This window comes from Rattus norvegicus, chromosome 9 (assembly GCF_021556685.1).
Source record: "Rattus norvegicus strain SHRSP/BbbUtx chromosome 9, alternate assembly SHRSP_T2T, whole genome shotgun sequence".
Classification (NCBI taxonomy): Eukaryota; Metazoa; Chordata; class Mammalia; order Rodentia; family Muridae; genus Rattus; species Rattus norvegicus.
Genome location: NC_141542.1, coordinates 85756746 through 85780329, shown reverse-complemented (window position 1 = coordinate 85780329; position 23584 = coordinate 85756746). Strand labels below are relative to the sequence as shown.

Sequence of the window (23584 nt, the reverse complement as noted above, 5' to 3'; positions counted from 1 at the left end):
AGCGTTTCAGACTGTGGTCTCCACTGAGCCTCTCAGATCCTGCTTCCCCTAGGAGCCCCTACCAACACCGTGCTCCCACTGCCTGACAGGTGTTTTCCCAACTCTAGGGGCAGTGGATTTTGGGGAGTGTCTGAGCCAATAAGATTTCTCCTTAGGGGGAGGGCGTGGCTACATGGGTCAGAGCAGGGGCGGGGCTTGCGCAGCGGAGGAAAGCCTGGCTGGTTGCGTGGAGGGTTGTTTGATTCCCACCCCCACTCCCCTCTTTTTTTCTTTCTTTTCTTTTCTTTTCTTTTTTAAAAAATCTTTCTCCCTGAGTCTTATTAATTTCTCTGTGGGGCTGCGGCTGGAGACCGCGGAGCGTTGGAAATGACGCTCGGAGCTTTAATTACTGCAATGGCTGGACAAGTGTGAGGAAAGCTGACAGTGGAAAAAAAGGGGCACAGGATCGGGGAGAAGGAAAGAAGCACCCCCCCTCCTTTTCCCTCCAGATTTGGACAGGAGATGCAAGGAGACTGAAGAGAGAGCTGAACATAGCCTGGTTTTGGGGGGAGAGGCCGGAACCCTGCCGCCTCTTCGCAATCAACTTTTTTTGGAAGCCTTTATTCCCCCTCTTTCTTTTTATTGTTGACCAACCAGTGAGAAGGAGAGAGAGCGAGCGAGAAAGTGAGGAGTGAACGGGCGAGCAGAGGATCACTCCGGAAACTAGCTGTACGGTTGTGCTCGGAGCACCAGCCGCACAGTCGCGCACACTCCCATCCGCGCGCCCTCCTTCGCGGCCCCTTGCTGGGTCCGCGGGTCCCCGGGTCCTGGAAGCCGCCACCAGCGCCGACTGGCTCGCCAACCCCGGGAAGCCCGTGCACAGAGCGCGCCGCGCCCGCCCCCCTCGCGCCCCCCACGCGCTCCCGGCTGAGGGGGGGAGATCTCCTCCGCGTGCCCGCAAGTGGCTATGGTATTTGGACATGTAATTGTCAGCGCGGGATCTGAGACTTGCCAAAAATGAAGCTGGCGACGGGACTGTGGGTCTGGGGGAGCCTTCTGGTGGCAGCCAGGACCGTCCAGCCCAGCGCTTCTCAGTCAGGTGGGTCGCGGTCTCGCGGTTCCCAGTCGCGCTCCAGCTGTTGAACCCGCCACCGCCTCCGGTGGCTCCCTTCTCCCCTCGTTCCTCTGTCACCCTCCGGCTTGAGGGACCGTAGGGACCTTGCTTCTGGCTTGGGTCGCCCCTTGCTCCATCCCAAACTTACCTTTGTGTGTGCGTGCGTGCGTGTGTTTTTATTGATGCTACAAATGACTCCTCTTTCTTGCCTCCCTCTGTATTATTGTCCCCCCTCTCGCCCTCTCTTTAGCCCCCTTCTTTCTTTCTGGCGCGTTTTCTGGGAGCCTAAGCGGGATCGCTTCTGGTGGCGCCCGTTGTTCGGGGCGTGGGAGACCTAAGCCCCGTCAGTGGAGGTTCCCTCCTCCTCCGGCTGGGAAGGGAAAAATAATCAAACCAAACCGGAGAATCTCTGCACCTCTTCGGGCCGCCAGGAGGTTCCCGGGCTGAGCCTGGCTGGCCTTCCCGGGGTGCAGGGCTGCGGCGGAGCGCGGCTGGGGAGCGGGGTTGGCACCTGAGCAAGCTGGCACGCGGCCGCCGGCCCGAGTCTCCCGTACCCTGCGGGGTCACATCGGACGCTCAGCCCTATCCGGGCAGCTGGAGCGCACCGGGTGCGCGCCTCGGCCAGAGGCCAGGGACTCTGGGCCTTCTTGGTTGGCATCTCGGGGCTGTCTTTCGATTGACTTGGGGCGAGAAGGGGGGGGGGGCTGGCTCGCCTGCCAGCAAGATCTCTTAAGAAAAAAAAAATCCTGGCATACTGAGCCCGGAGCCCGGCCTTCCCTCCCGGTGCTGGTCTTGGCTCCGGGAAGAGTTCTTCCAGTAGTGCAACTTGGGGTTGGCCTGAACTTCTGTTTACTGCCCCGCCAGGCTGCAGAGCCCGCGGGTGGCACTCATTGACTTAGCCCGAGGCGGGCCGGGTGGCGGCTTCCTGAGTGCCGCCACTGTTGGCCCGATCGCCCAAGCCCTAGGTATTTGGACAGAAAAACGACTAATTGACCCCGAGAGGCAGCACAGAGTCGCTGGCGTGCTGGGGCCGCCAAGGCCAATGACAGCGGCTGAGACGTAGAGGAGCTCAAAGTTTTTTGACTCTTGGGAGTTTCTCCCGGATGAGAGGAGGGGACACGAAAGGACTAAGGAGAACCGGTGTGTCTGACCCGGCTGAGAGGGGCGAGAAGAGGGCTTTTGGAGAAGGCAGAGAGATTTCCGGAACCTTCCGGGGCTGGTGGCGGGAACGTGGGAGTCAGCTTGAGAAGATAAAGCGTTCAGCAGTGGCGACAGGGAGAGCTTTAGGTCCCTAGAGGGTGTCCTTCTGACCTCACCGAGAAAGCGGCTGCTTGCTAGTTTTCCCGCTCCGCCCCCGCTCCCGCCTCTTCCTCCTCGCCTAGTAAATAACAAGTTACAATCTCTGAGCTGTTCAAAATGACCTTCGAGTGGCACAAGCTCGCCATTTGTGCTGGCCGTTTGCATACTCCCAGTGACTCCGAGATTCTTCGTGCATTCCAGATCCTGCGCTCCAGCCACCTCTGGAATCAGAGCGGCAGCAAGGACTTGAGATTCCAGGCGGCCGCCTAGATACATCCCTTTCTAGCTTCCCACTCGGAGCCCCTTGCCTTTCCCTTCAATGGGTTGATTATGCACATTGACCCATTCAAAGACACTCGCAACTGTCATGCAGGCTTAGCCGAGAGGAATTTCTATCAGGCCACCCTACCAGGGGGCTGTCTGGCATGGCCTGGGCCGCTGGGAGATCCCCCCTCAAGTCCACAGCAATTGGTATTAACTCTACAGCTCCCGGTTGGGCTATGCCGAAGAGCCCTTTTCAGAATTTAGGCAAGGAATGTAATCCAAATTAGTTCTGCAGCTGTCCCCTTCCGCGTCTCAGACGACACCAGCTTGCTCCTTAGCTCTCTCTGCTCCTTTCCCTGGGCGAATTGTCAGACCCACAAGTGAGCCCATTTAGAAGCACAAGGATTAGCGTGCCATTGTTGTTTCGTGTGTGTGTGTGTGTGTGTGTGTGTGTGTGTGTGTGTGTGTGTGTGTGACTCTGTACTTGAAATTCTGGGGACACAAAAGAGAGACTCACTTGTTCAAAACACAAAGTGATCTAGATGAAAGGGCCGCACAAAGAAAAGCTCTCGGGTGCATCCCTGGTATAATTGCAACAAGCATACTTAGGTGATCTATTGGAAACTGTCTGTGCCCCCAGGGACTTCTTTTTTTTCCAGGCGCCTCCACCGCACCTGGCAGAGAAAGTTCAGCTGGTTTTAATGTAGTGCTATTATAAAAACAAGACGCTGTCTGGTGAGAGCGAGGCTCTGTGTTTGCGCCTGTGCGTGTGTGGCTGTCTATCCAAGTAAATACATAGCGCGCGTCTCCTCTCTCGCGGTTAGCAGTCGGCAGCAGTTTGGAGGAGTTTGTTTTGGTCCAAATGAGAAATTAAGTGCGGATAAGTAAACTAAGCTGCCAGAGGGCGACAAGATGTTGAGTGAATTGCTTTTAGATGAAACAAATTAAGGAAACGAGGGAAGACAATCTGCTTTTCGCATTATTAGACACGCTTGGAGTTCAGGGGGAAGTGGCATATTTTTGAAATGCTAATTTCTTAAGCAGAAGGAATGCACCTTATTTACTGCTGGATGTGAACGGAATAAAAACATACAGTGGGTGATTCCCTTGTGCGATCTTCAAGATGTTTCTAGGGAAAATTTTACGTAGGAAAACTTGCTTTTCCTTCTGCTTGAGGGGGAAAAAGTCAGCTTTTGAGTATTTAAAAAATAATTCCAAGGAATTTATGTCTCTTTACCGGTGGTAAATATTATCTATAAACATTTTGGTCAAAGGCCTTTCTATGGTAATTCCACCTGGAGGAATAATTCTAAAATGTTTGCCTTCTTTCTGTGGTTGAACTTATCAACATCACTTTTTTACTGAAATAAAACTATACAGTTGTGTTGAAGTGACATTCTCACAAACCGTAATATGTGCTGGACAAGATCATTTTTCTTCTTATGTGCAAGCTATTTAGCTCCCTGCTTTTCATTTAATCAAAGTGTGCACATATCCTATACATTTAAGGTATATTATTCCCCTCCTCCAATATTCCAGTGGTATTCTACATTTGAGAAGTTATTAATGAAACTTAACGAGAAAAATATTACATAGATTTTTTTAAAAAAAATAATGCATGAATCTTTTCTTCAGAGGGCATTTGCAATGTTCATGAGCATAGGCACACTATCCCCTTTTGTTCCTTCAATGTTGAAAACCGTGCATGTGTACGAGGTAGCTTTATAGAAGAACGTAGTTTTCTTTCATTTGGAACACTTCTAAATGGATGGATACCTTGCATTGTAGCTTCAAATTACTTGAAAACACGGTAAGTTTCTATGGTTGAGGTGAAGTGGAATAACTGCTTCTGTCTTCATTGTTGATTTCTCTCTTCAACTCAACTGCCTTTATTTTAATCATGCATGCACAGAAACTCAAATTTCTCAAAAACACAACCATATATATATGATATTATATGTATATCATATACATATATCATTTAGTCTCTGAAAATGTGTCTTAATTAGGAAATTATGTCAGAATGTTTACTGGGGCTTGGGCTTGTATGTGCTGGAAGATTTATATATTTTTTATTCTAACCTGAATAGTGTGTGCATTGGCTGCTTTTTTTTTTTTTACAGTTTGCATTCACTTGATAGAAAATCATATTTCCTCCTCAAAGTGGATTCAAATATTTAGTATTCATGAGCTTTCATCTCTTTGGTTCTTAAATAGAAGTGCTATTTATCATCTGTCTTACACATTCACCCTTTCCATTACTAAGAATCCCTTACGTATTATTTATCGAGTTTAGGCACATGTGAATATATATTTCTCCCTTCCACCACTAAGTGTATTCATTTTGTATGTGTCTTTCCCAGCAACCTGCCACTCAGCCACTGCAGGAGTTCCCTAAGCCAGTTTTCATTCTTTCTCTCTGATAAATCTGATATGGCTGGTTGGCTGAACCATCGTAAGCCATTCCATTGCTCAGATTTATTCCTGAAAGAAAATAAAACGGCATCGATCCCAGATCACTAGGGCATCTCAAAAGCCCAGACTCCAAGGCCAAATCTTCCCACAGAGAAGTGCCTCTTTCCCTGTGGGTTCCTTCTTTTTTCCCCTTGACCATGGACAGGTGGATGACTGCCATGTAACAAAGGCTACTGACGAGAGGGAATTGTGCTCTTAGTATTCCCTGAAGCTTGATTACAGCCACTTTGAGATTAATGGCGATGTAAAGTGTACGTTTTACCCAGTGTGCCAAATTAGCAGATCTTCAATATTGCATTGCTTTTTTTTGTGCGTTGTCTGGTCAATTACTACAAAAAAAAATTAAGTTTGTGTTTTCAAAATAGCTACAACTTTTGGTTTTGCAGTGTTCTGCTGCTGTGGGATGCCCACCAGTAAGTTCTCAAAACCTAAACGAAACAAAAGATCAGAAGAAATGTTTTGCTACCAACAAACCTATTGGCATTTGACCTGCTTAATCCCACATTTCTGAGAAATACTCTTTTTGTAGATATGTTCATAGCAACATTGAACTTAGCTAATGCATGTTCAAATCTACAAGAGTATAATGAATGTCAAGTATAAATGTCAGGACCACCCTGTCATCCTTTACAGAGATATACTGAATGTGCTATAGAGGACAGAAGTCAGTCTTATTACCAGCTTCCCCCAGATCAGACAATCATAGGTGGTCTGTTTGGTTAACATTTCACCATATGCAACTAACTTGGCCCCTTTTTTTCCAATATTCATCTTGTGTAATAAAATATTGAGTAGTCAGAGAAAATAATTTTGTTATTGCTAATAAAGTTATTAATACGAGTTTATGGATTATAATGAGAGAGTATTTTGATTTATTTATTTGTTCTGAATTAAAAAAATCTGATGAAACTATAGCACTTCTGTATAATTTTAAGGAGACTTTACATGTCTATATAAGAAAGACAGCATAGACCATACCATAAGGTTTAAATCAGGACTTCTACATCCTAGGGACAGTTCTAGGCTCCTAATGTTGTCAGAATCATTCCATGTCTTTGTGAGTTGGGCTACCTGCCTGGGAGGCCAGGGAATGCATGTAAGATACTGCATATTTCTCTACTGTGTAGCAGTTTTCCACAACAATGAGTTTAAAGCCTTCAGTGATCCTGAGATATATTCTAGTAACCTGTTAAGTGTTTCTGTACACGGAATTCAAGTTGTACATACAATTAAAACATTTGTGCATACATTTGTAAACACAACATAAACTCCACAGCAGGCTGTCTCTGTTTGGAAAGCACCCATTTAAAGAAACAAGGAGGATCTTCACTTTCTAGCACTTACTCGGGAAAACTCTTTCTCTCAAATAACACCTTTTGGAATTGCTTCATGGTGTCCTCAGATTTCATTGTTCATGTATCTTTCTGAGTTTGTCAGTATTTTGACATAATTTTTTTAAGCATTTATTTTTCTGAGCTTTAACAGCAAGCTTTAAAGTCAGTTTCTTGTTTTTGTGCTGAGACTTAAGTCCTTTCTAGAGTTAGAGAAAGAAAAGCTTGCGATGTCGCAGTATGTGGTGGTTTGGGGCTCTGATTCTGAAGAGGGTTTTGAACAGGGAGTAATTGTCTCATAGTTATTTTCAAATAAATCATTGCTTATAGGCACATCATTTTGCACAACTTCAGGGGGCAGCAGATTCTCACAGAATTTAATAAGAGTGGAGATGCTTGCACTGTGGGTAGCACATCAGCAGCTCTGGTTCTGAGGAAAGCTAAAGACTAAAGCACTGAAATAAATGTGAGAGTTGAGGGTTCTGGTATAAGCCTTCGAGAAGGCTTGGGTTTGACTCCCAGCCTATTCACATACCTCTGTTAGTGCTAAATTCGATGCCTTGACTATTACCATCTTGAATGTTTTTAATGATTCCGTGGGAAAATGGACATTTTAACATACGTGGGAGAAAAATCAATTGTTTTAAGATTATTTTTGTACGTCGATCTCTTGTTATTGAGTAAGCTCATGTGGGTAGACCTAGGATCAAAAGGAATTTTTATAGTCAGCTTTTGTTTTTTGTTTCATTTTTTTAAGCTTTAGAGAAGAGCTGACTTCTTGGAACCTACTTTGAAGGTCTCTGGTGTTTCCTTCTTTCCCCTCTGCTGGTCTCTCTTCTTCACCATTCTGGCTTCAGAGAAATCTAACTCTTTACAAGATACGGATCTCGTCTTGTCTTCTCATTTTTTTTTGTAAAGAACTTAGAAGCAGAGTCAAACGGAGTGTTATTCCCAGTATTGTTTCCTATGAAATACATAGAAGTGCTTGAAACACTTGTAGACACTTGAACCAACAAATAAAAGGTTTTGTCAAAGAGAATAACAAAATTTGCAAGCCCCAGATCCATTCCAAGGACTTCCCTACCCTGCATGGCTCTTTTCAAAACAAAGACCCTGTGAGCGTAGTTATCACTGTTGTATCTAGGTCATAATATTGGATCGCATATATAATTTATGCAATAGAGTGATGATTAAAAGATATAGCACCTTGTCAGAAAAACTCTAAGAGGATGTATGTCTGGTTTTCTAGGCCTACTCTAGATCTTGTAATCCACATAGGAGCACCCAGCTTTAATATCTGTAGATAACGGTACGTTTTCCTGAGACCTTATATAGTCCTCATGAGACAACCTAATCCGTAACAATGTATTTACTTAAATAAAATGCATCATAAACAATAACTGGTTAGGTCTTCTTCACCACTAAGCTAATGGAGTCCCTTAACCATTCAGCCAAGGTAATCTGTCACATTCATCGAGGCTGATATCAGTATAGACTCTTAATTTCCAAGGCAATTGTACTTTCTCATGCCATTTATTCTTTGAACGACTGCATCAGGAAAGCTTTCAATATTGAGACTTTATGGATTTGCATCTATGGTACAAGTACCTGTCTTTAGCTGGCTTTTCTGCAAGATGCTGTCTCTGGGCTTTGCGCCTTGCAGTGCCGTTGATTCAACCTTAACTCTGTCTTGTCATGGATGAGCTCCTTCAAGCGCACATGCTCTCTTGAGCATATAATCTTGTGGACCCTAGTGACAGACCGGAGACTTGATACTTGTTCTGGCAGGAAGAGTCACTTCCTGTTAGGAAGTGGAAATGGAAATAGATCCCTCCCAAACCCCCATTTATAAAAGATTAGCACAGACACCGTGAGACTTCCTGTGCAATGTCATTAAATGTCTCCCGTGAGGATATCACAGGATCATTACTCTTAATCATGTTATTTCCAATATTGTAAGGTTACTGAACCATGCTACACACCATTAAGAATACGCAAGATGCAGTTTCTGAATTCTGGGAGTTAAATGACTAGAGAACATGCTTATATACTTATATACAGCTGTACACATATACATACAACTTATTGCCGTTTTGAAATACAATTTAAAGATGTTTAAAGAGAAGAAAATAACCACTAATTAACCCCCTGCCCCAAGCATCATCTATGTCAACAATCCGTTTTACTTGCCGAACCTTTACTCCTCTTTTGACTTTTACCCATGTCTGTTTCCGTGTTTATGTATTAATCTGTAGTTAAGTCTTTATTGAAAGTGGTGATCAAAAGTCAGCCTTCAGGAAAGCTGAACTCTGCTCTCCTTTCTGCTAGGGTGTTTCCTGGATGATTAGGACTGAAAACAGTGTCACTGGCTTCTTCAGGCTCCGTGATGCTGTCTCATGTGGCTACCAATGTGTATAGTTCTCTGCACACAGAGATCGGCCCCCATTACTGGCAGGGGATGCCTAGTAGAGGTGGTAGATGACAGAGACTGTCATAGACTAGGCCGATTCCTTCTCCTACGATCCTTGTTTGTTCTTATTCCCCATAGGCCTGCAGAATTGACTAGTATTAGTTTCTTTCTATGGGAACCTATCAAAACAACAATCTAACAGAATATTTCGTCCAGATACAAGTAATTACTTTCATTTTTAGGAGCTCCATTGGCAAACCACTTTATCTACAGTGATATCAATTAAACCAGTTTGTTCCTAAGAAAATTTGACAGTATTGTTTATTAAAATCTGCCCATAATTTTTTTTCAAAAATAAAAATCTTAGAAAGGCCAAGAAAATGGTACCACAATGTCCTCTTTACTGGTCTTCCTGCCTCTACAACCTTCCTACCATGGGTGGATGAACATCCTAATACAGTACATCAATTATTTTAATCCTGGAATATTTTATATGTCTAATTGTAAAGCTCAAAGACTGCTTAAATTTCTCCAATTTTATTTTTAATTATGGCTTAGAGTTTCTTAAGGTGTTTTCTATTCAAAAGCCAGGCTACCTTATTCAGTGTTCCATGACTGTGACTAGTTTATTGTATTTAATCCCTGCTGACTCCCTACCTTGTAATTCATGGCTTATTTGATGCCTTATGCACACACAAAAAAGAGGTTTTGAATAGTTAAAGTTCACTTTGAATTGTACCTATACATTATTTCCCCCTTCAGGTGATTCTAGTAACCTTTGAACCTTAATCTATTTCATCTATCATATGCTTATTGCTTTTGGAAAGCAAGTTTCTATCTCTTGACTAATATGAACCAAAGACATAGTAAGCACTTAAAGTATTTTATAAACTAATGAACAATATACACTTGCTGGAATAATTTTAAGTTCACCCATATGTGGTTTTTATTCATAATTAAATCATATAGTGCACAGTGCAAGCTGTTATAAAACATAAATACAGATTTCTTAATAATAGATATTAGCTGTGTTTACCCAGCATGTTTCTTTGGTTGCCTTCGTGTGTGTCGGAAGCTATTTCTTCAAATGGAGTCTTTCCAAGTTTGTATTATTTGAAACCCTTGGCCATTTTTAGAGCTTGATCATTATATGATACCAAGTATTTCTGTTCATTTTATTTTTGGCAAGTTTGAAAAGTACGAATATCATCTTTAAACATGTGTATCTGTTTTTTTAATCCATGATTTTTAGGCTAAATGGTAATCACACTCCGGCTGCTTCTTCACCATTTGCTTTAAAGTTTTAATCTGTTTAAGCACTAGGGATTCACCAACCACTAGCAGTGTCCCCTCTGAAGGCTGTGACCATATTAAACCTAGGGAGCAGCAGATGAAGAGATTTGAAGAGATTGCTTAGTGACTAGAAGCATGAATGATCCTTCCATAGGACAAAATTTTGATATCCAATGTGATGGTTTGTATATGCTTGGCCCAAGGAGTGGCAGTATTAGGAGGTGTGGCCTTGTCGGAGTAGGTGTGTCACTGTGGGTGTGGGCTTTCAGACCCTCATCCTAGCTTCAGTCTTCCACTAGCAGCCTTCAGATGCAGATGTAGAACTCTCAACTCTGCCTGCACTGTCTGCCTGGATGCTGCCGTGCTCCCACCTTGATGAAAACAGACAGAACCTCTGAACCTGTAAGCCAGCCCCAATTAAATGCTGTTCTTATAAGACTTGCCTTGGTCATGGTGTCTGTTCACAGCAGTAAAACCCCAACTAAGACACCTAACATGCACGTCAGACGGCCAACAACCACGTGTAAAGGAACTCCATGGGTCTGAGGCCCCTGGCCTTACCCATGTGTTCAACACACATGTAGCCAACACACATGTGGTGTACACGAACACAGATATACACATATACACATGATCAAAAGTAAATGGTGTCTTAATAAAATCACAGGCACAGATGTAAGAAGTTTAAAACAACAGACTTTTCTTAACAAAGGACAGTTGACAGAAATAAAGCACACTGTAAAATATGTCATTAAGTGATCTTGTAAATTTTGGGGAAGAATATTTGCTTTCAGGGAAATGCTAATCTAATAAGAGCTTCATGAAAAATGAATTAGAGACAGAATGTAACATTTTCTATTTCTAGATAGATGTGATAATATAACTTTGTAATAGCTAAGGTTTCTCAGGATCCTAAAATAGACAACTAGACATATGCTTACCATTTTGAAGAAAACACTAGCAGTGAAACTGAGCAGGGAGATGATGGGGGTTGTCTTGGATGCTCTTTTAGATGACTGAATTGTATTCTGAAAATGGCTGGTGTGCTTGTAGCATTTTCAGTGCAAAATCCTACCAGGAGAAACCTATATGTAAACATTCTTTTTACCCCCACTGTAGGGAACTGCCAGCCTTCTAGGCCACCAGGGTACACTGTACCCTGTAAAGAGGTCTTTCCGAGTTGGGAGCTATGGCAAGTATGTCCCGAGGGCCAGGAGGCTCACCCTCTGCTTCTGAGGGCCACTTATGCCTTCCTCAGAGTAGCAAAGGGAGCGAAGCTCCACAAAGTCATAGCTCCTCTACCTACCCGTCCTCTGTGGAAGGAAGACATCCTGGGCCTTGCAGATCATTTTTCCTTCAGTTCTGCAACTCTTTCCACTTCCCCTAAAGTTATGTGGAGAAATTTGTCTGTACTGCAGGCTACACTCACTATGGTTTGGTTCATTATTGTTCTTTTGTTTTGTTTTTTGCACACTTATATTAAGAAAACCCTTTGAAAAACAAAAATGAAAACAAAGTGAGAGTGTAGCAATATCTTGGAACCTGGCTTTGTATGCTTTCTTTTAAAAAATGAAAAGAGGCTGGGGATTTAGCTCAGTGGTAGAGCGCTTATCTAGGAAGCGCAAGGCCCTGGGTTCGGTCCCCAGCTCCGGAAAAAAAAGAACCAAAAAAAAAAAAAAAAAGAAAAAAATGATAAAAATAAAATTCTAATGAGACACAGGGACACGGTACACATAGGTGTGGGGAAGCTCAAATGTCAAATTTGTATGATAAGAATCATGTTAGTTACCTGCTTCGGAACACTGTTCAATTTAGGACAAGTTTTAAAATGGGTCATGTAAATTTTGCCCTGTGTAACTCTGTAGTTTAGAGTTGTGTTGGGCTTTTGGTCTCCATTTGCGCCTAGAGCTAAGGCTTGTCTCCATTTGTGCCCAGAGCTAAGGCTGTCCCGCAGCCCTCTGAACCCAAAACCCGCCCGGCGAGAGCTGGTATCCCAGGAGTGCTCTCACTCCTAAGCCCACAGGTGAGACCCCACTTTTGCTCCACCAGCTGTCCAAAGAGGGACCTGCCAGGAGTGCACAGGGCACAGAAACCTAGGAGCAGCCTGGGACAGGATCTTTCCAGTTTCCATCTATGTCCAGAGCTAAAGCTGTCCCAAAGCCCTGTGGACCCAAAGCATGCTGGGAGAGAGTTGATCTCCCAGGAGCACTCTCACTCCTAAGATCACAGGCTCAGAGGCCCACAGGACTGACAAGCTCCAGTCAGAGACAGCAAGACCAGCTAACATCAGAGATGACCAGATGGCAAAAGGCAAGCACAAGAACCTAAGCAACAGAAACCAAGACTACTTGGCTTCATCAGAACCCAGTCCTCCCACCACAGCCTGTCCTGGATACCACAACATACCGGAAAAGCAAGACTTGGATTTAAAGTCACATCTCATGATGATGATAGAGGACTTTAAGAAGGACATATATAACCCCCTTAAAGAAATACAGGAGAACGCAGGTAAACAAGTAGAAGCCCTTAAAGAGGAAACAAAAATCCCTTTAAAATCACAGGAAAACACAAACAGGTGAAGGAATTGAACAAAAGCATCCAGGATCTAAAAATGGAAATAGAAACTCTGTAGTTTAGACCATAGTATAATGGCACTGTACCACTGTCAATTTTAGCATATGACAGCTATATTATTAAGGTCTGTTCCTTAAAATACAACTCACTGGGATTTAATCACATTATTTAATATGGGTAAAATTCCATCTTTGACTTCTACCCTCTGGACAAGCTAAATGTGGCACCCTTAGGCACAATTGCCATTATTATTAACAACAGATGAAACAATGCGTCTAAATTAAAAGCAGCAGTCAGGGGCCACAGACCTTTGGTGACATTTGTCACTAATGTATCAGTGCACATGAGAAACAATAAAGGGATTAGTGCTAAAGTCCTACACTTAGTATATAAAATTCATCAGCTAAATAGTTAATATTTCCCAGTTGTTAACTTCAAATTTAGCAACCCACTCTCTCTGGAGATGTCTCAAAACCTCTAAAGATGTGCTTGGAATTAATGGGAACTGGAGTGATTAGTATTCAGATGTCTTCTTTACTGGCCTTGTTATTTTCTTTCTTTTAAGTACAGGCTGAAAATTGAAAGTATATAGAAGAGAGACTTCGAGATAAATTGAAATAGACAAAACATCACACACACACACACACACACACACACACACACACACACACACACACGTGTTGGTGAAAGGGGCATTCACTATTCTTCCCGCGCTTACCCGGTTACTTGTGGCCAGAATGAGCACATTATAAGCCAGAGAAAGAGATAAGACCAGTGCAATGTATGCATCTAATTCTGTTCAGCTAATTTAGATCTGAGACATGCTCTTGTACTTCTACAAACTGGCCTCATCCCTCCATGAAAGGTGCAAATTAAGAACATCTTTCCCAGTTTAACAGTGTTTGCTCAACATGGATAGGCTGCCTAAAGATAAATTTCTAAGTTCTATATTTCTTACTGGCGATATGAATACTGTGAGGCTGATTTATTAATGGGAAAGAAGGAAAAATAAGACAAAAACACTTCAATTGCTCCAAGTGTGCCAACAATAAAAATATGTCAAAATCTTTGAAACAACGTTTGTTTCAAGGCCACACATGGGACTTCATGTGTAGTAAATGGTTCTTCTCAGCTTATGAGTCTGAAATCTCATCATCTTGTGATCATGTTGAGATTTGCGCTTCCCAGTTGGTTCAGATTTGTTTATAAACTACTGACTTATCTGCCTCACGAACCAATAGGACACGGCCTTCCTGAGAGCCTATTATGAAAAAGTTTTATTACCTAAATGGATAAATTTCAAAACAAAGAAAAATACAGATAAAATGCTGACACAGAGTATATATATAAACATGTACAACAACATTAGAATGGGTCATATAAATGTTCTCATACGTAATTCTATACATTTTAACATATTTGATGGACCTATGCTATTGCTAGATGAAGAAATAATTTCATTCATATGTTATAAGCACATAGAACAATTATCACTTTGTTGTAAGTGACATTTGAAGGAAAGTGGTTCCGGAAAATAGATAGGAAAATATACTATCCACATTTAGAGATATCACAAGACTCCTTGTCAAACAGTAAATGAAAAGGCATCAAAGCCATGTAGTATTATTTCTATGCTAGACCTTGGTCATGGCTGCAGACAATATTCTCGATAATCAAGCTCACAACAGAAAATAATTCTCATATTCATGAATTGTTCATCTCATCACATTGGTAGTGGTTATTTCAAGGTTAATTTTTTTTCCCGAACTGCTTCTGTCTTGATTGCAGTCTGTGGTAATTGTGGATGTGTTGATAGAGCACATGAAGGCTTTAAACTTGATGACAGTTTTCACTTTATCCCGTGTCAAGATCAAAGGATTACCCATGCTTCCTAATGAAATACATAAATAAATCATTTCATTGTTTATTTCTTAGTTCTAGGACTTAGGAAACTTTGACATATTAAAAAGAATTCCATGAACCCTTGCATAGGATGTGCTATACAAAATATTTTCCATAACCTGCACATATATTTCTTAAGATTTTTACCGTCTGTTAAAGTAGCCAAGTGCTTTCTTGCTTGATCGAATGTTCCAGTTTCCTTCTCAGAAAGCCTTTCCTCAAACTTATCCAGATACAAAGCCAAAGAGTTGTAGGGCCTGCCTGCTGCAGAAAGACAGGGCATCAAGTGAAAGATGGGGTTGCTGTCCCACAGCCAAAGCTCTGACCCATAATTCTTCCTGTCTGAAAGAAATGCAGGGGTGGAAATGGAGAAGAGCCTGAGGAAAAGAAGGCCCAACAACAGGCACAAAGTGGGATCCAGCTTAAGGGGAGGCCCCCAGACCTGACACCATTATTGAGGCTATGGGGTGTTCACAAAAATGGCCCTATCATGACTGCTCGCCAAAAGACCCAACAAACAGCTGAAAGTCAGATGAAGATATTTGCACCCAACCAATGAACAGAAGCTGCTGACCCCTCTGTTGAGTTAGGGAAAAGCTGGAGGAAGCTGAGGAGGAGGGTGACCCTGTAGGAGGACCAGCAGTCCCAATTAACCTGGACTCCTAAGATCTCTGAAACACTGGACCACCAACCAGGCAGTGTACACCAGCTGACATGAGGCCACCAATACATGTACAGCAGAGAACTCCTGGGTCCGGGTTCAGTCAGAGAAGATGCACTTAACCCTCAAGAGACTGGAGGCCCCAGGAATTTTAGAGGTCTGGTGGGGTGAGGGGTGGAGCCATCCTCGTGGAGACAGGGAGGGGGGAGGTATGGGATGTGGAAGAGTTGGGGGGGATAGACCAGAGGGGAATAAAATCTGGAGTGTAAAAATAAATAAATAAATAAATAAATAAATAAATAAATAAATAAATAAATAAATAAATTTTACACACACACACACATATAATGTTAGCAGCTGTCACTCTAATGGGCTTCTATGTTTCTCTGGCATGTGCTGTGATTCTCTCTTGTACACCTCTGTTATTAGTGGCTGAATATTCTTAATGTTATCTCTGAATAAAATAACATTTTCCCATCATAGGTATATGTGGTGTGTGTGTGTGTGTGTGTGTGTGTGTGTGTGTGTGTGTGTGTGTGTGTGTGTGCGTGTGTGTGTGAATACATGTATGTGCATTCATGGAGGCCAAAAGTTGACATTGGGAATCTTCCTAAATTGTTTGCCACTTTATAGATCAGGATGGGATTGAACCCAGAGCTTGCCAATCCCAACTAGTTTACCTAGTTATCTGGACCTGGGAATCCCACACCCTTCCTGAATAATGGGATCACAAGCCTGTCACAGAGTCTGCCAGTCTTCTAGATAGGACTTTAGCATCTAAGTCTTGGCCCTCATGCTTGCTATGAAGCTTCTCCCTCGAACACGTTTTTAAGTAATGGAGATAAAATACTTTTGAGTAAAGTTTGTTACAATTCATTCAGTATTACCTAGTTGAGGAATGCATGTGCATATGAGTTAAGCATATCACAGCATGGATGGCTGTTTTAATGACAGGACGTTACAAAGCAAATGACTTAACCAGGCTCTCTCTAGCCCACAGTTTTACCACTTGAGTGTGACAAACCAAAAGTGTCTGAAAACGGATGCCAAGGAAGGTTTCTGATGGGTCTTTTGGATCTGGAATTGGCTGATTTGCAGTTACAACAGTTTGAATTCGTGATGGGAATCATGGGTGTAATGACCTCATGGCCTCCTGCTTATTAATCTGTAAGATACTTAGCTGTCACAGGTGTGTGCATGAATATTGGATCGCCTCCTTTAGGGCCATACACCTATTCTTTATGCATGGCATATAAAAAGAAAGAAAACAAAACATAGTTTTAGAAAATTAAAAAAATAATCAAAACAATAGATAATTAACATAATTATAAAATTATGGAAATTGTGGGATCTGCTTGCTAATAAGTTTAGATGTGTAATATAAAAAGTGCTTTTGTTACCACAGAAGAATGACGTGCTATGTTTTTGAAGAATGAATAAAGAAGTAAGAGCATGCCAACATGGAGATGATTCTGCTTGAGAGGGAGACATGATAACAGGCTTTAGTATTTGGATGGCTGTTATGTATAAGAGGGATTAGCACTGTTCTCTGTAGCCCTGGAGAACAGAAACACTAACAGCTGCCTGAAACTCTAAGGCATCAGATTTCATTCAGACACCAACAAGGAGTTTCTCCTCAGGCTTCTCAGAGCTGGAATCCTGTCCCACGAGGTAGGGAGTTGCTTAGTGTGTGGGGCGGTAAGCTATGATCTAGCCACTTCTGTAAGGGTAAGGACAGCAAGGCAGCTGAGGAACAGATGCACAGTTCTGCTGGGGGAGGGATTAGAGTCCATGACTTCTGACAGCCCTTTCTGCCCTAACACTCAGGATCCATCAGAAGCACACGGTGCCCCGTTACCCTTTCCCCGCCTCAAGCCCAGACTATGGCTGTGATTCCAGACACTTTGCTTCTCACTATCCAACCAGTTATGCCTTCGCTGGTGACACCCTAAATGGTTTCCAAGAGTTTGTGTCTTCTCAAATAGCAAAACAATCCTAATTTGTCCTATAGGAAACATTAACACCTCGGATTCAATATACAAACCCAATAAACTGCTCTTATCCTGAAAGTACAGGACGAAAGCGGATGAGACAGGACATAACCAAACACGGTATGTGTTTTTGGTGGTGTTACAGTTAGATGCAGCAGGGAACATCAAACCTACCTCAGTCTGCAGTTGTGGGGAGAGTGTGAAGTGTTGAGAAATTACAAAAGTAAAACAAACAAACAAATAAATAAAAGAGAGCTTACCCAAGAGGCCGAGAGTGAGGAAAGCAGGGTATAGGTGCCTATGTTGTGCTCAATTATAAATATGGCAGCCTTTTCATTAGCCAACCATAAAAGGAGTTTAGTTCATGACCTTTGGCATTTCTATTTCTTTTGTTACTACTTCACAATCTGTGTTGAAAGATGAACACCAAAAAGAATGACTTACTTTTTTGCCTTCTGTGCGGGTTCTTTTAAAATTCTCTTAGATTCTCTCGTAAAGAAACTGCCTTTCTGTGATGCACTAGTGTCTGCCTTGGTCTTTCTGATCCACAAACTTCCTTGCTGTGGACACACTGTATGCATTTTGATTTGTCTAGTGCTGTGTCTTTATTGGTATTTGGTGTATGTAGTGTTTCCTGAAAACCCACAAGATAGGTGATAGTACCCTCGTCTACAGTATCTAAACTTCATGATGGGCTGAATTTTATGGGTAGGGTAGTTCCAGCAGAGATAATATTCTGTTATTTAAAATAGTCATTGTGTTTGCATATATTTATGCTTCAGTGTTTGAATGTGTACCACGAGAGTACAAGATCCCCTGGTAGTCAGAAGAGGGCATCACATGCCCTGGAACTAGAATGACAGGCACCTGTGAGTCACCATGTGCTTGCTGGGAGTCAAACTCAGGTCCTCTGCAATAACAGTAAGTGATCTTAACTGATGAGCCATCTCTCCACCCCCCAGGGGCGATATTTTAATGATTTATTTGACAAGTATTGATTTTAGTCAGGCTTAAATCTTCGGTTATGGTCCTTTAAAGAGGTGAGCAGTGAAGTCAACACCTTTAAAACACAATCCTCCCATTTCTTACTCATCTTAAAGATACACATTTTTATTTTTTAAATTTTGTCTGAATATGGGTATAGACGTGTGAGCAGAACTGCCCAAGTAGGGAGGCCATAAAGTGTCATCTGCAACCCCCTTTCTCTGGTTCCTAAGCTTGCTATACTTGTTATCCTTTTGTGTTACTTCCTGGAACCCCTGACCCTTGTGTGAATGACTGACCTCACTCCTCTACCAGACTCTACTCCTTCCTGCTTCCTCTGTCTTCTGGATATCTCTATTTGGAGGACCCACAATGTCTTCCCCTCAAGTCATTTACGTTCAACGCTGTTTAAATTTCTTTGAATAATTTCCTGTAACTACAGAATTAAATCTTTATTGATAAATGGCCAGCAAACTCACATGCAGGATTTATTAAAACCTACTATGTTGGAGCTGGAGGGATATCTCTGAAATAAGCTTACTATTCTTGTGGAGGCCCTGGGTTCAGTTCCCAGTACTCACGTGATGGCCCATATCTATTCATAACTCCACTTCCGGGGAATTTGATTCCCTCTCTTCATTTGTTCAGGCAGTAGAACAAATGCACACATGCACACACTGCAGGTAAAATACTCTTAAAAGATACAACGGAATTAGAAAAAACCTTTTAAAGGACATGCCATGTCAAGAAGTGTGCCAAATACTTCTTAAGTAATATTTTACCAACATGGGCATTCGTGTTGTCATTTTACCAACAAAGGAATAGAACCTAAAAAAGATTAGGTGAGTTGCCTAATGGTAAATCTGTGCAGGTAGTCAGCCAGTGATGTCTAAGATCATAATAACTCTTCTCGATCTAAGTGCCCTCCAAGAACTATACTAATAATATATTAATATTGATAATATTAATATACTAATAAATGCCTACAATAACTATTTGGGATCCTTAATTATTTCCTTTGACATCTATAATAATTACTAATGTCTAGGAATGCCTGAGAAAACACCAAAGTAGAAGCAGGCTCAAGTACGTGACCATCGATTATTTGTTGATAAGACCAAACTCTGTTTACACACCTCAAATACACTGGCCATTTCAACTACTTTCTTAATTCAATAATGTGAATTAATTAAGATAGACGCAAAGTCAGGAGTCTTAAGAATTAAGTAGTTCTTTAGAGTCACAAATGTAACTACGGGTTCAATGTGTAGTCTTTTAAAACTCCAGTTTTCTCATCTACAAAGGAAATATTATTCTCATGCCAACTGCATAGTTGCAGAGATTAAATAAAAACTTATCAGGTCCATAATGTGAAGGAAATAAGTGTGAATGGTTTAACGTATAATTTTATCGTAGAAAGAAGAAGCCTGACTTAGTGGTCCACACTTGTCATTTCAGCTCTTCTGAAGCTGAGGTGGTAGGGTCTCAAATCCGAGGCCTTTATGGTTCATACAGTGATATTATATCTAAAATTTAAACAAAAATAACTCAGTTCTTTTTTAAAAAAAGATATTGTAAGTTTAAAGTTACAGAGCATCCAGGCTGAGAACGTATACTTCCTTCTCTCGTAAACTGGACCTGAGTTTGTCTCTTGTGTTTACACGCAGGGGATGTAATGGTTTGAGGATAAATGTATACTCAGACTCACACAGTCTAGGTAGACTATTTGGGGAAGGAATTTGGCTCTCTCCGAGGGGCAGTATTCTCAAATCATTTTTCCTTCATATTCCACTTTTATAGTTTTGGTATTAAAAAAAGGAGCTTAGAGAGACAGTTTTGTTCCAAAGATTTATGTTTACCCTGCAAGCCCAAATCGCTGGCCTTTCATCCTTACTGTTTTTAAAGTGCATTCTCCTTCAAGAGAAAATGGTTTTTAATCAAATTCATGAGATAACTTTTTATATTATAGTTTTATAGATATTTCAACTTTTAAAGATAGGACACGACTAATGTGCTCTTGGAGAAATTTCTGAACACTAGAGGGAAATGAAAGATTTATATACAAATTCAGAACAGATTGTTTTATGTAGACAGTAGCGAATGGGTTGTGATTATTAAATATCTCCCCCATTTTGTGGCTACTGCACACTTATACAGGTAGTTGGAGAATAGGCTAAATTCTGTGCATGATAATATTGAAGTGTGGAGTTCATAGAATTGTGACAATAATATTCCCTGGGGGATTTACATTTTTCTACCCTAAGCCTTACATAATTTGAAAAAGCATTACCGATGAGAAGCATGAACCCACGTCTTCTAACGTTGACTAGTCAACTCTTTATAGCCAGTGGCGCATGTTTTTAAAAGCTGTTTTACATATCTACCAAGGTAAAGTGCTAAAAAATACCATGGTTGCCTTTTTTGGCACAGAAATGAATGAAACATTGACACTATTATCTGGGGCTGAGAGGTAGGAAGGGATTTCTGTGCACAAGCTCTGCCACGTGTCACTATCTCCTCTGGCTGACAGATGCTGTTCCAAAGCAATAGGGGCAGGAGGGGCGTGTCAGGCTGCTAGCAGTTTCCGAACACAAGCCCAGCCCTTAAAGATTTGCCTCGAGGCAGTTGAGTTACGATTTACTTTTTAATGTGAGGGTATTAATTACAACCCAAAAAACTGTCACAGGCAAAGTATTTCGGAATTTAAATTGTTCTTTAGCTACAGCCAGTGGCTTTGACATGGGGATTTTATTTAGCTTCAATACTTCTTACTCAAATGCAGTTTATATTATTAGTATAATCAACAATATAAAATTATGTCTAACATATACTGTGTGATTTGTAAATAATATGTAATAGAATAAATAAAAAATAATATGTTCTGTAATAAATAACTATTAATATTTAAATTATTAATATAAATATTTAAGTTGGATATTAAATCATAATTCACATCAATTCACTCATTTTTGGCCATAGAGTTTGTTGACTTTCAACATTCATTTTTAAGCACATTTGCTCCTGGGCTTTAGAACACATAAAATATTAGCTACGTAGATCTCTAAAATATGTGGATCTAATTAGGATGTCATGATTTATTTTAAATGAAGACAGTATGACTAGAATAGAATAGAATGAATCTGACAGTAGTTAACAGTTCTGGTGACCCCTCACCAGACAGAGTGCCATGGGTTGGGTTTGTCATGTTCTGTGAAGTAATTGAGAGCTACTTACATCCGAGGTTTGGTTTTAAAGAGGGGCAATTAGCTAAGTTCATAAGAGGAACAGGAGTGTAGCAGGCTAAGCTATGTTTCTGGAGATGGGATGATTATACAGAGCACTCACCCTGTCTCCATCTCTCTTCATACTGCCTTCTGTTTTAGGTCCCATTGTCCTCCACCCTTGAGTGACTCTAATTGCATCTATGAATCATGAACCAACTTATTCTGCTCTTAACAGTTTTAATATTTCACTCCCAAGTCAATACGCTATTTCATAACCCATGTGGAATGTCTTCCACATCCTCTGTATAAGTTTTAGTTTTGCAACTATTTTTGTCTTCATTAAAATACATTAGTGCACTTTTAAAGTCGTGTGGCCTTTGTGAGAGTGTCACATGTGCATGAAGTAATGCTTTGGGCCAACACCTACTGTTAGCAAAACTGCTTTATTCCTCCCTTTTGATACATTTAGGCAGGTTTGCCAAGACTGTGACTATGTCAAGGATTGTAACAAAGCAGTGACTTGATTTGTACACTACTCTGTGGGGACTCTGAAGTTTTCAATTTTTTTTCTTATCAGACCAGTCTTCTCTGGTCTTCTGAAGGACATGTAAGCATAGTCCTTAGAATATGGAAAACAAAGACCCTGAGTTGAGCTTCTCTAATGTTAGTGTGGTGTTAGCTAGCATTCAAATATGAGAAAGATCCTTAGACTTTTGCTGAATGATTCTGATTTTAACTTATCATTAGTTTAATAAGGCTTGATACCATCAAGGGAAAAATACCAATCTCAAAATGAGATTATTAAAGTAATTAAGTCAGCACACCCCTATATATATGTATATATATAACACATATATACACACATATACATATATAAAATATATATGTATACACATACACACACACATATATCTATTCTTCTTCTTTTCTTGAGATTTCACAAAGACACAAAGGTAACGCCATCTGTGGAAATATCCACCTGAAATGAATACTACTTAAAAGTTAGACTACTGACTTCTGAGTGAATTAACATCACTCAGCTTAGATTTTAGTGAGACCAGTTTCCAATGAGCATTTGTGTTCCTTGCATCGCTCTACACTATATAGTAGCCTTTATATCGTGGAGAACACTACAGACATCCATCTAGTCTTCAAATAGAATACAGAACTTGGCAAGCTATCTCAAAGCACTTTGGGAGTCATTTGTCGTATTTAAAGTGTAGTTATTTATATTAAATAGGCTTATATTCATCTGATATGTTATTATAAGGTTTAAAATTATTCCAAATAAGTACCTTTTTAAAATTTAAGGACAGATAAAATGTATTCTTTATTTCTATGGGGGCTACTGGGGTCTTCCGAATTTATCTCCACTTTTGAAATAGTTTGTATTTTTTGTAAGTTTTCATTCTTCCTGACTAGGACCCTTGGCTAGGAATGCTATTGCCTGTGCTTCTAAAGGCAGAGAGTGGCAAATAACTAGGAGACTCAAATAGCATTTTTTTTTTCCAGGAGAAGAGAGAACAGCTGTCCCTTTGGACTGTGATCCCAATTTGGAGTGCTTGCAGGACTTGTGAAACAAATCTTCCCTGCGATTATAGCCCAACATGCAAACTATTCCTGTCCCAAGACCTTAAATCAACACCCTCTGTTGTCTTGTCGTTCTTCTTCAGGAGAAGAAGGCATGGGCCTGAGGCTGTCGGGCTGCAGGGCAGTGTTCTCTCGGCTCTTCTCCCTCCTGTGTCTGTATTCCAGCTGAATTAAGTTCTTTCTAACACCTTGAGTCCTCCTCTTCAAACCACATGATGATCACGGAGAATAAGCGGATTGCCAAAGCTGTCTTTCGTAAAATCGATTAGAACTGTACCTAGCAGAGACTTTTAGTAGAGAGTTTATTTTTAAGTTGGTATTTTGATTCTCAGTTATTTCACGGAGGAGACTGATGTTATTATTACACTCTTATTAGTTTTTACGCTCTGCAGTTGTTTTACAACTGTTCACATGCTGCCATACGTTTGGGAGCCTGGAAGCCATTTAGCATCCAGCTAGTTCCCACTCTGCTTAGATTGAACTTTGGAAATTC

At 41.2% G+C, this 23584-nt stretch overlaps 1 protein-coding gene across 6 annotated transcripts in view; it reads left to right on the top strand.

Moving 5' to 3' along the window:
• The first annotated feature begins 201 nt into the window (after positions 1-201).
• The window catches only part of Erbb4 (erb-b2 receptor tyrosine kinase 4), a 1069446-nt gene continuing 1046063 nt past the window's right edge, over positions 202-23584 (top strand). For 4 of the 6 annotated variants that reach the window (XM_087567483.1, XM_087567482.1, XM_087567480.1 and 1 more), the window contains exon 1: positions 202-1078. In XM_087567483.1, coding sequence (XP_087423609.1) covers positions 997-1078 — 82 coding nt within the window. In that variant the 5' untranslated portion in view covers positions 202-996. 6 annotated transcript variants of the gene reach the window in all.